The 13,907-nt window shown below is 36.7% G+C and overlaps 1 protein-coding gene across 1 annotated transcript; it reads left to right on the plus strand.

Annotated features, from left to right (window-relative positions):
• The first annotated feature begins 437 nt into the window (after nt 1–437).
• Nucleotides 438–5,462, plus strand: Pi3k60 (phosphatidylinositol 3-kinase 60). The gene is made up of 6 exons (NM_001127721.1): nt 438–657; nt 933–1,203; nt 1,920–2,045; nt 3,714–4,412; nt 4,496–4,789; nt 5,339–5,462. Exons 1-6 carry the CDS (start codon nt 438–440, stop codon nt 5,460–5,462), a joined length of 1,734 nt encoding a protein of 577 aa, NP_001121193.1.
• The last annotated feature ends 8,445 nt before the right edge of the window (nt 5,463–13,907 follow it).

Genomic DNA, 13,907 nt, shown 5'->3' on the forward strand with positions numbered 1-13,907 from the left:
AGTTTGCCCCTCTTTACTAGATATCTTCATTTTTAACGCTCATATTAATTAATTTTGATCAATTATCGTTTGTTCGACAACTATTGGTGATTGTTCGATCATAAAAAACAAATAAATTAAAAAAAACGAAGCCTTGTAATATATATCAATCTATTTGATCTACGCCGTTTTAATATTGAGCGTATTAAAGAGGCTATAGAACGAAACAAAGGCTCCAAAGTGTTCGCGAGAGATTTGTCTCTTGGGAAAAGCCAGTTGACAAGACTGAAGACCGATGATGGCAGTAGCCTGAGCTTTTGAGAGAGGTCGATAAGTTCTATGGACAGCTATACACATCTACTCGACAACCCGTGAAAACTCTAGGAAAAGATCCAAGAGCTAGATTAGTCCGACAATATAGCGAAGATATCCCCAACGTCAGCCTGTGCGAGATTAGAATGGCTCTCAAACAACTTAAGGACAACAAGACACCGGGTGAGGATGGAATTACTGTCGAACTTCTGAAGGCGGGTGGAAAACCAGTCCTTCGGGCCCTCATCAACATCAATGGCGACTACATAACTCACCTTCGGTTCGCCGATGATATTGTAATTATGGCCGAGACCATGGAGGACCTCAGTACAATGCTCAAAGACCTCAGTAGAACCTCAGATCCGAGTGGGTCTAAATATGGAAAAAACAAAAATTATGTTGAATGCTCATGTAGCGCCCACTCCAGTAAAGATCGGAAGCTCTACGCTCGAAGTTGTTGATGAGTATATTTATCTGGGGCCTGGGACACACTGTCCAGCTAGGTAAGTCCAATTTCGAAATAGAGGTCAACCGTTGAATCCAGCTCGGATGGGCAGCGTTCGGAAAGCTACGTAAAATCTTCTCATCACAAATACCACAGTGTCTCAAAACGAACGTGTTTGACCAGTGTGTGTTGCCAGTGATGACATATGGCACTGAGACGTGGTTGCTCACAATGGGCCTTATGAGAAAGCTTAAGGTCACCCAAAGAGCAATGGAGAGGGCTATGCTCGGAGTTTCTCTGGGAGATCAAATCAGAAATGAGGAGATTCGCAGGAAAACTATGGTAACCGACATAGCCCAAAGAATTGTGACATTGAAGTGGCAGTGGACAGGACACATTGCTCGCAGAACGGATGGCCGTTGGGGCCAGAAAGTTCTTGAGTGGCGACCGCGACTGGAAGACGTAGCGTGGGTAGGCCTCCCACAAGATGGGCCGACGATCTATTGAGGTTCGCGGGGATCCGCTGGATGCAGGCAGCACCGGACCGATCTTTGTGGCGAGGCTTGGGGGAGGCCTATGTCCAGCAGTGGACGTCCATGGGCTGATAAGAAGATAAGAAGAAGAAGAGTTAATTAATCTGTGCTGTGTGTAATGGTCGATCATAAATAATTTGTGTAATATCTATGAGGGTATTATCTATGCAATATAGTATGCATAGATTATACACATATATTTGAGAATAGTATGTCTATTGTCTATGCAGTATAATGGTGGAATTGAGAAGTTAGGTACCGCAAAATGAATATTGATAATTATTCAACTGCCTAGCTATGTGAATAACTTTATTTTATAAGGCCATGAAATATTGTTTGTAGGGCTACCACTCGAACTGCAAAAATGAAGAATTTGTGCCATAAGAACTTCCATCACGCACTCACATATTTCCTTTGTGATCAAGATACCCTTTACTCATAGTGCTTGTGAAGTTTTTACTTTTGACTGGTTAAGATAAATACAATTACGTGTTGTAAAGCAGAGGTAACGTAATCAATAATATAGTGAAATAGTTCTTTATAAATTTTCATTTAACCTCGAATGCGGAAGTTGTTTAAGAGCCGCTCTGGTTTCGTGCGTCTTGTCGTCAAGTGGTCTCAAATAGTAAAACGATAACAAATTGTTTTAGAAAATTGGATAATTATACCGCTCCTTCATCTCCTGATGATGAAATAATGGTCGAAATAGGAGTTCCACAGCAGTCACCAGAACATAGCCTAGAAGCTGCGGAGTGGTACTGGGGCGATATAACAAGGTAGGTACTTGACTAATTTTTACATTCAATTATAAAGTAAAACTGACAACAACAACCAATAAGTAATCATTATAAAAGTTGTCCCATAATAAATTAATATAAATAAGTTGTGTACTGTAATTGGTAGACAAATATTATCTATTATACTCTTATGGCCTATTTTTTGTGTTGCCCCAGAAATATAACAATGTACTGTATGAAATAGTATTTCTAACTGTAACATTAAAAATAGAGCACGCTAAGGGAATTCAGTACGCACGTATAAAATATGTGGTATCTTTTTATGCCTCTAATTGGGTCATGAGATTATCCCCCATTTCTCTTTTTTGCTTGCAACTACCACAATGGTGGCGAGGTCATCAACTAATATCTCCTTCCTTTTTCATCATTTAACAATATTCACCACTAACATAACTTGACAATTTAACAATAAACCTGTTTTAGGATTCACTACAACTTTTTTAAGAGCTCCAATATTGGTTTCTAACACTGTTTGTAATTTATATCTTATGCATTGAATTCTTGTCTAAAGAAATGCTGTTGTCTGATGATAAAAATTAGTTTCTATAAGCCAAGAACCTTGATCCCTATGTCTGTAAATTGACACTGCTGTCCCAAATTTACTTCGATACTTGAAGTCATCGTAGTTGTAAAGGATAAGAGATTTAGTGCATTTTTATCAAGCAATGAAACTGTGTTTCGAGTCCTGCAGACAGATACCAAGTTTTCTAATGAAGTACAGACTTCAGAAATGTTTATGATTGACCTCCACAGTGAAGGAATGATGTGATGTAATAAAAATTAAGGCCCCAAAATTATAATTTGCATAATGATTGGTAGTGAGACATCTTGTGAATCTGCACTGATAAGTACCACCACCCTGCCTATTTCTGCCATGAAGCAGTTCGGTTTGAAGGGTGGGGTAGTCTTACTGTAAAAACGGACACAATAGAACTCATGTCCTTAAAGTGGGTGGCTATTTACTGAGTTGGTGACTGAATCATTGGTCACTAGTTAGCACTCCTGACTGCTGTATCAAGGGTCGTGGGTTTGATTCCCATATCAGGCAAATGTTCAGGTGATGAATAGGTTTTTTGCTCTTTGTCAGGGTGTTCAGGATATATGCATATATTTAAATGTATATAAGTATTTATGTCAGTCTCTGGTACTCATAACACTCCTAATTGAGTTAAACTCAACAATTTTAACCCAAATGGTGAACTTGCATCATCTGGGTGATCAATGTATAACTATATTTTGCTAGTCTGGTTAAACATTGATTGTGCAATTTTTTGTGAGTGATGCAATAGATTGCAATAAATAGCCACAATTTACAATGTGATTAGATTCAACGTTAAGTCTTCTTAAATGCTACAGTTCACTTTCAGACATAAAGTAATGTCCCCATTGTTCTGAAAAAACAGTTGTTCAACTGCTGCAAATTAAATGCATGACTGTTTTCCTGTAAAAATAATCAAGATGATGGTACTTAAAATTGTATATTGCAACATGACCTGCAAGTTTTTTAGATAAAAATTTATTAGGAACAGTATTACTTCTATTGTCATATTATAGGAATCTTGTAATTGGCTATCTGTATTTTATAATTTATACCACTTTACTCTCAAGTTATACACTATTGTTGATAGTATTGATTTCATTTTTCAGAGATGAAGCCAATGAAAAACTTCGAGACACTCGTGATGGAACTTTTCTTGTTCGTAATGCATCTAATAAGGATAGTGGATATACATTGACAGTCAGGAAAGGTGGTGCAAATAAGTTGATCAAAATATACCATCATGAAGGTCGATATGGCTTCCGTGAACCTTTTGAATTTAAGTCAGTAGTTGATCTTGTATGCTATTACAGTGAATACTCCCTGGCAACATGTAACAGTAGTCTAGACATCAAACTCTTGTATCCATTGTCTAGACATCAAGAAAATGAAGGAGGTGAAAACATAAGTGATGAAACTTTAGCAACTAGGTATAAAGAGATACATAAGAAGTATATATTAAAAACTAGGGATTACAATATAAGATTTTCTAAATATACAAGATTAAGGGAAGAAGTTACTTTAAAACGACAAGCTTTAGAAGCGTTTAGAGAAGCTGTAAAAATGTGTGAAGACCACATTAAACTACAAGAAAAAATACAAGCAGAAGCACAGCCTCATGAAAAAAATATAGTCTTGGAAAACAACCGACAGCTCATGGCAAAATTACAAAGTTTGAAACAAGCCAAGGCTGAACTAAGTGAAATCCTGAGGACTACATTAGAATGCAATTTAGTTGTCGAAAGAGATTTAACAAAGTTAAAATCAGATGTAGTAAAGCTCTACAATTTGAAGGATCGCCACAAAATGTAAGTATTACTCATGTAACTTAAGAATAAAAAATAAAGTACATACTTAAATATGTAAGTTTGTAACACTTTCAATTTTGTAGGTGGTTGCAAGGGAGAGGGAAATCTGATGAATATTTAAAAGCTTTAGAGGAGAACAATATTCATAAATTAGATGAAATTAATGCTCATCGTGATATGGACACTTGGAAAGTTAATTGCACCCGGGAGACAGCTGAAAAACTGCTTGCCGGAAAACCACAGGGCACATTCCTGATAAGACCAAATTCTACAGGACAGTTAGCTCTCTCTATTGTCTGTAATAACATGGTCTATCATTGCATTATAAATAAGACTGAATGTGGATATGGTTTTGCTGAACCATACAATATCTACGAGTAAGTAATTTTTTTTGTGTGATACTTTCACTGTTGTCCTAGGAATATTAGTGGACTAGTTGTACCCGTCCACTATGCTGGGCATTTAAAATTAACATTATTATTTCTCCCCCCACAAAGATTCTCATCATTAACATCCCCAAAACAGGTGTAGGGAGTCCAACACTCATAAATATTAGCCTATCCATTAAGTAAATTATGTATTTTATACATGGATACCAAGTCTCAAGTCAATCGGATGCATAGTTCAGTAGTTATAACGGAACATCCGTAAAAACCACTGTAGATTTATATATTAGTATAGATGATACCTAAGATATTGATAATTACTGTCTGAAAATATTCTAAGAACTAACTTTTTTCGTTTTGAGGACCGCAACCCTAAAGAGTGCAAATAATACTATACAATGATTACCACATTTTACATGTTATCCATGTAACCTTCTACATTTTATAATTTCACTCTGTCTAAAACATTGAATACTTAAGTGTCTTTGTGTAAGTTTGAAATAAAACAGTTTTTAAAATTTGGTATTCATTTGATTTCAGAACATTGAATGAATTAGTACTACATTATGCAGGAAATTCATTGGAGGAGCACAATGATCAGTTGAGAACTGAGTTAAAATACCCAGTTAATATGCATCTGGCAAAAAAACCTGAAAAGAATTGAGAGTACCAAAGAGAGGAATGCCAGAGGATTGTTAAAGATTTCACAGTGAGCTATTTTTGTAAGTCTTGCTGTTATTTTATGTACCTTGTCTTCTATTTAGAAAATAGAATGACTAGAGTAAGAATATAAAATTTAATATTCATACCTAACTTGGACATATTACATTTTGCTCTCAAAATATTTACATTTTCACCTAAATGAAGAACATTATTTTATTGAAATTGTTGAATGCCCAGGAGGCTGAGCTGTAAAATATGAATAAATAAAAAATTAACTTATTTGATAATTGTTTTTTGTCATTAAAATGCTACTACCAATTGTAAACATTAGTATACTTAAAATTTGAAATGTAATTTAAAAAATGTAATAAGAATTTGAGCTTGGTCATTTAAATAGTTTGCCCAAAAATTTAGTCAATCAGGGTACGCAGTGTTGGTAAGGCTAACTTTAAAGCTTTAGTTATTCTATTTTTGTTGATAAATAAAAGATCATCAAACTTGTTTACTAGCAAACATTATTTCATCACTTGTAAAAGTCAGCAACATAGTTCTGATTTATATATATTTTCTATTAATTAATTTTAATCCCACAAAAATATGATATAATTTTTTGGTAGAGAGAAGAGTGTGTTTAACTTACATAATTCAAGTACTGTTAATATTTGTTTGGTGAAAATGAAAATGCTTTAATACACTACATACACATAAGTACATTAGGATCTTGATTTTATATTTATATTTTTATAATTAAAAAAAAGATCGAATTGATCTATTTTGTAATTTAAGGATTTTCGTCAATTTGATGTCTAATTTAATAATATTGCAAATAAATGTAATACATATTAGGTATGTAGTAGTTTTGATACTAATATTTGTTTTTCGAATTGAATGTTTTTGTAAACAAATTCCATTTCACATTTGGTAACAATTTAATATCTTGTGTGAAGAGAGATCGTCTTTGATCAACAAAATAACGAATGAACGATATCTAAAATTTATCAAGACTCGGAAAAATAATATTGGTCACTTTGTTCTAAGTAGCAAATTTTAATTATTTGACCTTAGACATTTTGGGGAAACTAATGAGCCTTGCAATTAGTATTATTATTAAGTGCAAGACGGTCCCCTGCAATAAAAATGTAATTCTGAATCAAGAATTAAACAGTTTGCATTTTCTCGGGACAAAGAGTTTCTTGCGTCGCTTTCGGTTCCATTGAAAAAGTCGATTTGTAGATTTGTTGATACGTATACTCGCCGGCACGTAAGTTGGCAAGGTTTTGACGTAGTGGAGGTAAGGTCGTGCATAGTGCACTTGATGCAACAAAAAAATGACACTTTTATTGCCCGCATTATTCTACGGTTATTGCCATAATTTCTTTTTAATCATATCTGTTTAGAAGAAAGTTAAGAAAAAGAGAGGAATTCGTGAAGTTTATTAGGTGTTATAAATAAAATACGATTAATAGTTAAGAAGTTTACTTAAAAAATATACTTAATATTAAACATTATTTTGCCGTCGTCACTATCATTTCCTAATAGTGCTACCCCTTCCATTAAATTTATGGTAGCACCTGATCTGATCTGATCTGGTGGAAGGAGTTAGCTCTTCATCCTTGACAAAACTCTCGTCGCTGGAAGAGTCGCTGTCGTCACTGGCGTAAATAATAAAACATTCAGTGACTGAATCGACTATATGATCACTTTGGATGTAGTCAGCCTAATTTTTTTTACCTTCCCACACAATAACAACTCGTAACACAAACTCAACATAAACAAAGGGTACAACTTTAGTACACGCAAGTGCAATCGGGAGCGAACAGAACGATGCGGTGCGGGAGGCAGGGGTCGACTAACGGACCAATCGCGCGGTGCTACGTCCACTCGGAACGGTGCTACGTCATTCCCCGCGTCCCGCTTGACAATTAAAGATACTTTAAAAACGACTTGTGCTCATCTAACGACCCTTGCCAAGTTACGTGCCGGGAACTGTAAAATCACAAAAGAGCGAAAATACTGTAATATTTATCATTTAAAGCAGATAAACGCAGTGTTGTCGTTTGTCGCTATTACCACGAATAAAAGGTATCCTTTATCCAGGTTATAAAACGTTTTTATGCAAAATGCCATCCAAATCCGTTCAGTCACTTTTGCGTGACTACTTTAACATTTATAATATTAAGTATGTATAGATTATAATTTCTATAAGCTCTCATGTCAGCTGTATATTAGTATTCAACTAGTACGTTGTTTCATACGCGTGTTATAAATGAACATGTAATTGTAAATACTTATATGCCCAGTCAATGAATAGGGATGTTAAAGCTTTTTTTAAATATTTTCACCAAAAAATGTAGGGTATCCAAAATAATGTTTTTATTTAAAAAAGGTCTCATTTCTTTTATCAGAACATTTGTGTTTTATGATATTTGCTGTCTCGCACAGGATACGCCATAAACAGAGAACATCCCTATTGTTTCAGTACATAAATATTTGTAAAAGAACAGCAAGTTTTATCATTTATTTCCGACATTGGAGAAAGATTGTTAAAATTGTATCAAATTCCATATCATGTAATGTCACTGGAATGAAAAAAATCTAAAGCTATTGAACTTTGATGTTTAATTAATTATGAGTTAATGTCGGCTAGTTTCTCATACAAAGTGATACTAACATTAAATTTAAACTTGTAGTTGTATTAAATATTTGTATATTAAGCCTGTGATTATATTGTAACTAGTGATTAATGTAACCTGAAACCCTAACAATATAAAAAAAAGCATTTTTATGTACATCTGCAGTTGCCGAAATGTACAGATTAGTATTCAAACCAAAACTTCAACATCAACAATGTATGTAGTATAGAAAGAGAATGCTGAATTGTTATTCAATCAAGAAATCATTGTCAAAACAATACACGAAGCGATAAGATTTCAGATTGAATAAAAAATGTCATGTCTAAATTATAATATGTTTTATTTTTATGTTTGGAGATGCCTCAGAATGAGCACATTTAAAATATCACGAAGCTACATTGTTTGTCTTATAGTTTAATCATAAACTGGTACAGCAATTTAATTTATTTTTCGTAAATATTATACTTATTACATTTCTTCGTGAAATGAATGGGCTTTTGCATATATACAATGTTTTTTATGCAATGGAGCATATAAAAAGTGCAATCATCGCGACTATAAAGACTTATTTAAGAACTTTCATGATTCTCGTGACAAGCGTTCGTATCAAGAGTTAAAGAATAACTTAAACTGACAACGACATAAACTTCATTGTAAACTTTTTTTAATAATATCTGATTTCGTTGAAATTAATTCCGTTTTTCATAATACAACAACGGGAGAATTTGGAAAATAGTATATACTGTTTTTAATAGTAGTGCGTTATTACGACGTGTTTTAGCTGGCGGCGGTAGTAGAAATATTTTTTTGTTTTTGATTCATTCACAAAGTAAGAAAAATACCGACTGCAAAATTAATTGCTTTCCATAAAATAAAGAACACATTGCATCGTACTATTTTGTTCAATTTTGTTCTATTGTCTCCATATCCATCGCTAGATTAACTATAAAACAGTTTATCTAAGTCATTCATAAGCATTGGCAATGTTATGCTGCTAACAACCGTAGTTCTACTGTAACGATGATGTTTAAACAATCCAACTAAGTACTTGAGCAAGTTGCAAAACTCATTAACTGGAAAAATGTGGCTTTGAAATACATAAACATTTTTGATATGTTTACATACTACTTTAACTTGCATAGAACTTGAAAATATAAAAAGAAACATTTGGCGGGAAAAATTGGAGCCGTGTTATGTTTGAAACAAGTGACGCATGCATCACGCGTTTAAACGTAGAAGTTAAAAGTAAAAGTTAATATTATGTACCAAAATACAGTTTTCGACCTTTTTTAATTAGAGGTACCTAAGATTGTAATATAATATGTATTTATGATAGGTTGAGAGAATATTATAAGTGAGATTATTGAAGTTATTTTTGTATCAAGAGTGAAGTTATGAAAACAGATGACGCAATATTGGTTATAATGTGGGAAGAGAATGTCATGAAATGATCTCAATTTAAAACGTAGTCTTATAATAATATGATGGTTATTTTGAAACCAAAATAGAAGAACGAAGTCAGAGTCAAGTCTGCATCCATAAATATGACGAAATTGTCGCCATTTTGTAAACATTGTAACGGTAGATTTTTAATAAAGCGTTATTAAACAAATACCTATCAGTGATTCCCTGTTTTATTTAAATATCGTATCTTGTGACAAATACGTAGGTACCCGAATCGTAATCGTTTAATTACACGTATGGAATCATATTAATATGTTAATTCATGTTTATATTCCCTTTGACTTATTTTTCCTTTTTAAACGTTTTCACGTTGTTATATTTAAATGAGACCAATTATTAAAAAAAACGACCGAAACTTTTGTAAACAGCTTTTGACACAAGTAAAAAACTTTGTAGCGAGTAGGTAAGTATTTGCATAAGTACGACTAAACGTAGCTCCACATCGTTGATTTCGATAAAGCGGCACGACACGAGAACCCTCTCATCGTGGCCGCCGGTAACTACATTCCCGATCCTGCGGAAAGAATGGAAAGCAGTCGACTCGCCCCAAACACGTCATTTCGGATCCTCCCGATCCACTAACGGTGCTTTTAGGTACCTCAAGCACCGGTCACCGTTCTCGTCGAACCCGTCGCTTGCGACGAAGGGCTCGACGAGTAAATAAACCCTCAGACACAGCCCACTGAGTTTCTCGCCGATCTTCTCAGTGGGTCGCGTTTCCGATCCGGTGGTAGATTCTACGAAGCACGGCTCTTGCTAGGGTTCGTGTTAGAAACGTCGTCAGGTTTGAGTCCCGTGAGCTCACCTACTAGTTAAGGTTCCGCTGATATAGCCTCTCAAGGCTATCAGCTTAGGTAGGAAAAAAAACCACATCGTATGATGCCTATGTCATCTCACCTAACGTTTTTATTACCAGCCAGTTTATTGTCAATTAGTTTTGTATAAAAGTTAAAATAAAAAGAAAAAAAATGTCTTTTTTAAATTAGTATCTCTGGCCACCTGTTTTCTAAATTTGAATTTGGTGGCGTGAAAATTTTATAATTTTTTTTTCATTTGAAAATATATTTCGTCAAGTGTTTTCAAAATGGATAAAATTGAACAAAGAGCGGTGATAAAGTTTCTTCATATGAAGGGCACGAAGAGGAAAGATATCTATGACGAGTTAAAGAATGTTTTGGGTGAATGTGCTCCTTCTTATGCCACAGTAAAAAACTGGGTGGCTGAGTTTAAACGCGGTCATTCATGTGTCCAAGATGAAGGCCAACCCGGACGTCCAAAAAGCGTCACGACTCCGGAAATGGTCGTGCAAGAACATGATATAGTTTTAACAGATCAACGATTGAAGTTATCTGAAACTACAGGTATCTCAAAAGAACGGGTACATCATATCCTAAGTGAGGAATTAAATATAAAAAAGTCATCGGCCCGTTGGGTGCCGCGATTGCTTACGCACGATCAAAAAAGGATTCGGGTGCAAAACTCAAAAGAATGTCTGGACCGTTTCAGAGTAATAAAGCCGATTTTTTTACGTCGATTTGTAACAGATGAGACATGAGTTCATTATTACACGCCAGAATCAAAAATTCAATCAAAACAGTGGACGCAATCGCGATGCCCGGCTTCAAAAAAGCCATGGCTGTAAAGTCGGCTGGAAAAGTGATGGCTTCCGTCTTTTGGGATGCACGGATCGTTTGGAACCTCTGGGTCTGCGGAGGGACTTCGGTTCCCTCTGTATTTTGTACCGTATGTTCCATGGGGAGTGCTTTGAGGAATTGTTCGAGATGATACCGGCATCTCGTTTTTACCATCGCACCACCCGCCACCGGAGTAGAGTTCATCCGTACTACCTGGAGCCACTGCGGTCATCCACAGTGCGTTTCCAGAGGTCTTTTTTGCCACGTACCATACGGCTATGGAATGAGCTCCCCTCCACGGTGTTTCCCGAGCGCTATGACATGTCCTTCTTCAAACGAGGCTTGTGGAGAGTATTAAGCGGTAGGCAGCGGTTTGGCTCTGCCCCTGGCATTGCTGAAGTCCATGGGCAACAGTAACCACTCACCATCAGGTGGGCCGTATGCTCGTCTGCCTACAAGGGCAATAAAAATAAAAAGTTCTAACTTACAACGGCTGCCCCACCCTTCAAACCGAAACGCATTACTGCTTCACGGCAGAAATAGGCGGGGCGGTGGTACCTACCCGCGCGGACTCAAGAGGTCCTACCACCAGTAAAAGCTGAAGCTGGCTGAAGACTTAATCACACTTCACCTCGTTTGTTGGACATGTCCAGCAGTTCCTGATAGTGGGGTGAACTGTGCTCAAGTGACTAGTAGTGAGATTGGGCACGGGAGATGACAGGATCATCTCAAACAATTGTTTATAGCACTCCCTGTGAAACATGCGGTAGCAGACTGGATGCGTGTCGTTAGCACCACCCCATAGGTGCCAGCGAGAATAATGAAGAATTCTCACCAGAGAAAAGACAACACTCTTCTCTAAACTTTATACCAACATGCATTTTACAATTTTATTAATTTGTGATAGGGCATAACATGACGCTCGCACCGATGCACTCAGCATATTTCCAAGGTCAAATATTGTGGAACAGTCGTTTTACAATAAAGTTGAGTCTACCCAATATTTTAGGGTGGGTGACCGTATTTACGTTGTTGTGTGTGGGTTACGGTAACCACTAACCACTAAACACCAGGTGAGCCGTAAACTTCTCCCATTCATCTAGAGCCATATTAAAATCGTAGTTCCAGATCTCAGTAAAATGAGGATTTGTTAGGTAGAGGTTCTGACGCATTATAACTCCAAAAAAAAAACTGCATGTGGACATGAAATCGTATGGCCCAAGAGCCCGCGACAGCCAGACCTTCGTTATTTTATAAAAGCTGAAAGTTTCTCTGTGTATGTCTCCAACACAGGTAATAACGACCCGCGATTATAGAGTTCCGATTGTGGTTACTTGGGCAGGTAACAGGCAGTAAAGGTATATAAAATAGTACCTTAAATTCGTTAAAGTATAAAGGTTTTTTTTTTAATATTTAGTCCAGAATATCTTTAGAAATCATGATATCCGTTGCCGGACACTTTTTCCAGTTGTTACCCCCTGCCAGACACCCTTAAACTTTAATAAATTTTAATTATACTTTCGTTATACTATAAAAGCTAAATTTTATATATGTTACTTAGGGACTTATAAAAATATGTTACCCCAAGAGCCGGACAGTTTTAATGGTTCTTACATCTTGCCAGACACATTGAGAGCCCGCTGTAGGTGCGAGCGCGAGGTAGCAACTGTTCAAGCGGGTGTGAGCGAGATAGAGTGCTTAGTCTATTGTGATCTTTTAAGATATCCAATAAAAAAATTATTTTATTACGTTCATAGCAATATTATAGAAAATAAAAAAGGTTATTTTAATATTATAAAGTACAAACAAAATATTACATGTCAAAGAAAAATATTTAATCGTTCTTATAATTTTCCTCATTGTCGTCGATATTGAACTATCGAGTCGGCCTGAGGGGCCTACGAGGGGGGGCATAGCTACTACCGTATCCGATTTGAGAGTACGAGCTAAGCGGTAGTAAGACCTTTGAGAGGGCGCGAGTCCTTCTAAGAAATCACACCATCTGGCATCTCGGACTTCGGCGATGCGAGACTTTACGTCGCGTTGTAGGGCACGCATTCGAGTACGATTTTCCACTGTAGGATACCTATCGTAGGCACGGATCGAAGCGTTCTTAGCTCTAAGGAGTTCCCTAATATCGTCGGGCAATTTGAAGCGGTGAAGGAAGTCCTCCGCCACAACTTGCTTCGATGACCTATCTAATGTCGAGGTGATGTGTGACGTTACGATGTCTATGGCTTCAGCGGTATCCTGAGGAGACGGGGTAGAGTCCGGGCTAAACGGGAGCGATGGTAGATCAGATTCAGCCAGGCTAATGCCCAGCGTGTGCCAATCCACCACAGTCCTCGTGACGGGAACGGAATCGGGAGCGCGACCGAGCTTCATAATGACGGGGCGGTGGTCTGAATCTAACTCTGAAACTACTTCGATCGAGTGTAAGCGCAGAGTTACGTTTTTTAATAACGCTATGTCGAGTATATCCGGGCGATGCGCGATATTTAGCGGGTAGTGAGTCGGGGTTAGCGGAGCGATGATATCGAAGGCGAGATCATCGACTAACGCGTCGAGCCGCCTGCCATTAGGGGTTGTGGTGTGTGAGTTCCACCTGATGTGTTTACAATTTAGGTCGCCCGCCAGAATGACAGAGCTTCCCATGCCGAGTAGCGCCTCGATATCACTGCTTAGAACGGATAAATCCTATAAACGACAGCTGAT

Source organism: Bombyx mori, chromosome 12 (assembly GCF_030269925.1).
Source record: "Bombyx mori chromosome 12, ASM3026992v2".
Classification (NCBI taxonomy): domain Eukaryota; kingdom Metazoa; phylum Arthropoda; class Insecta; order Lepidoptera; family Bombycidae; genus Bombyx; species Bombyx mori.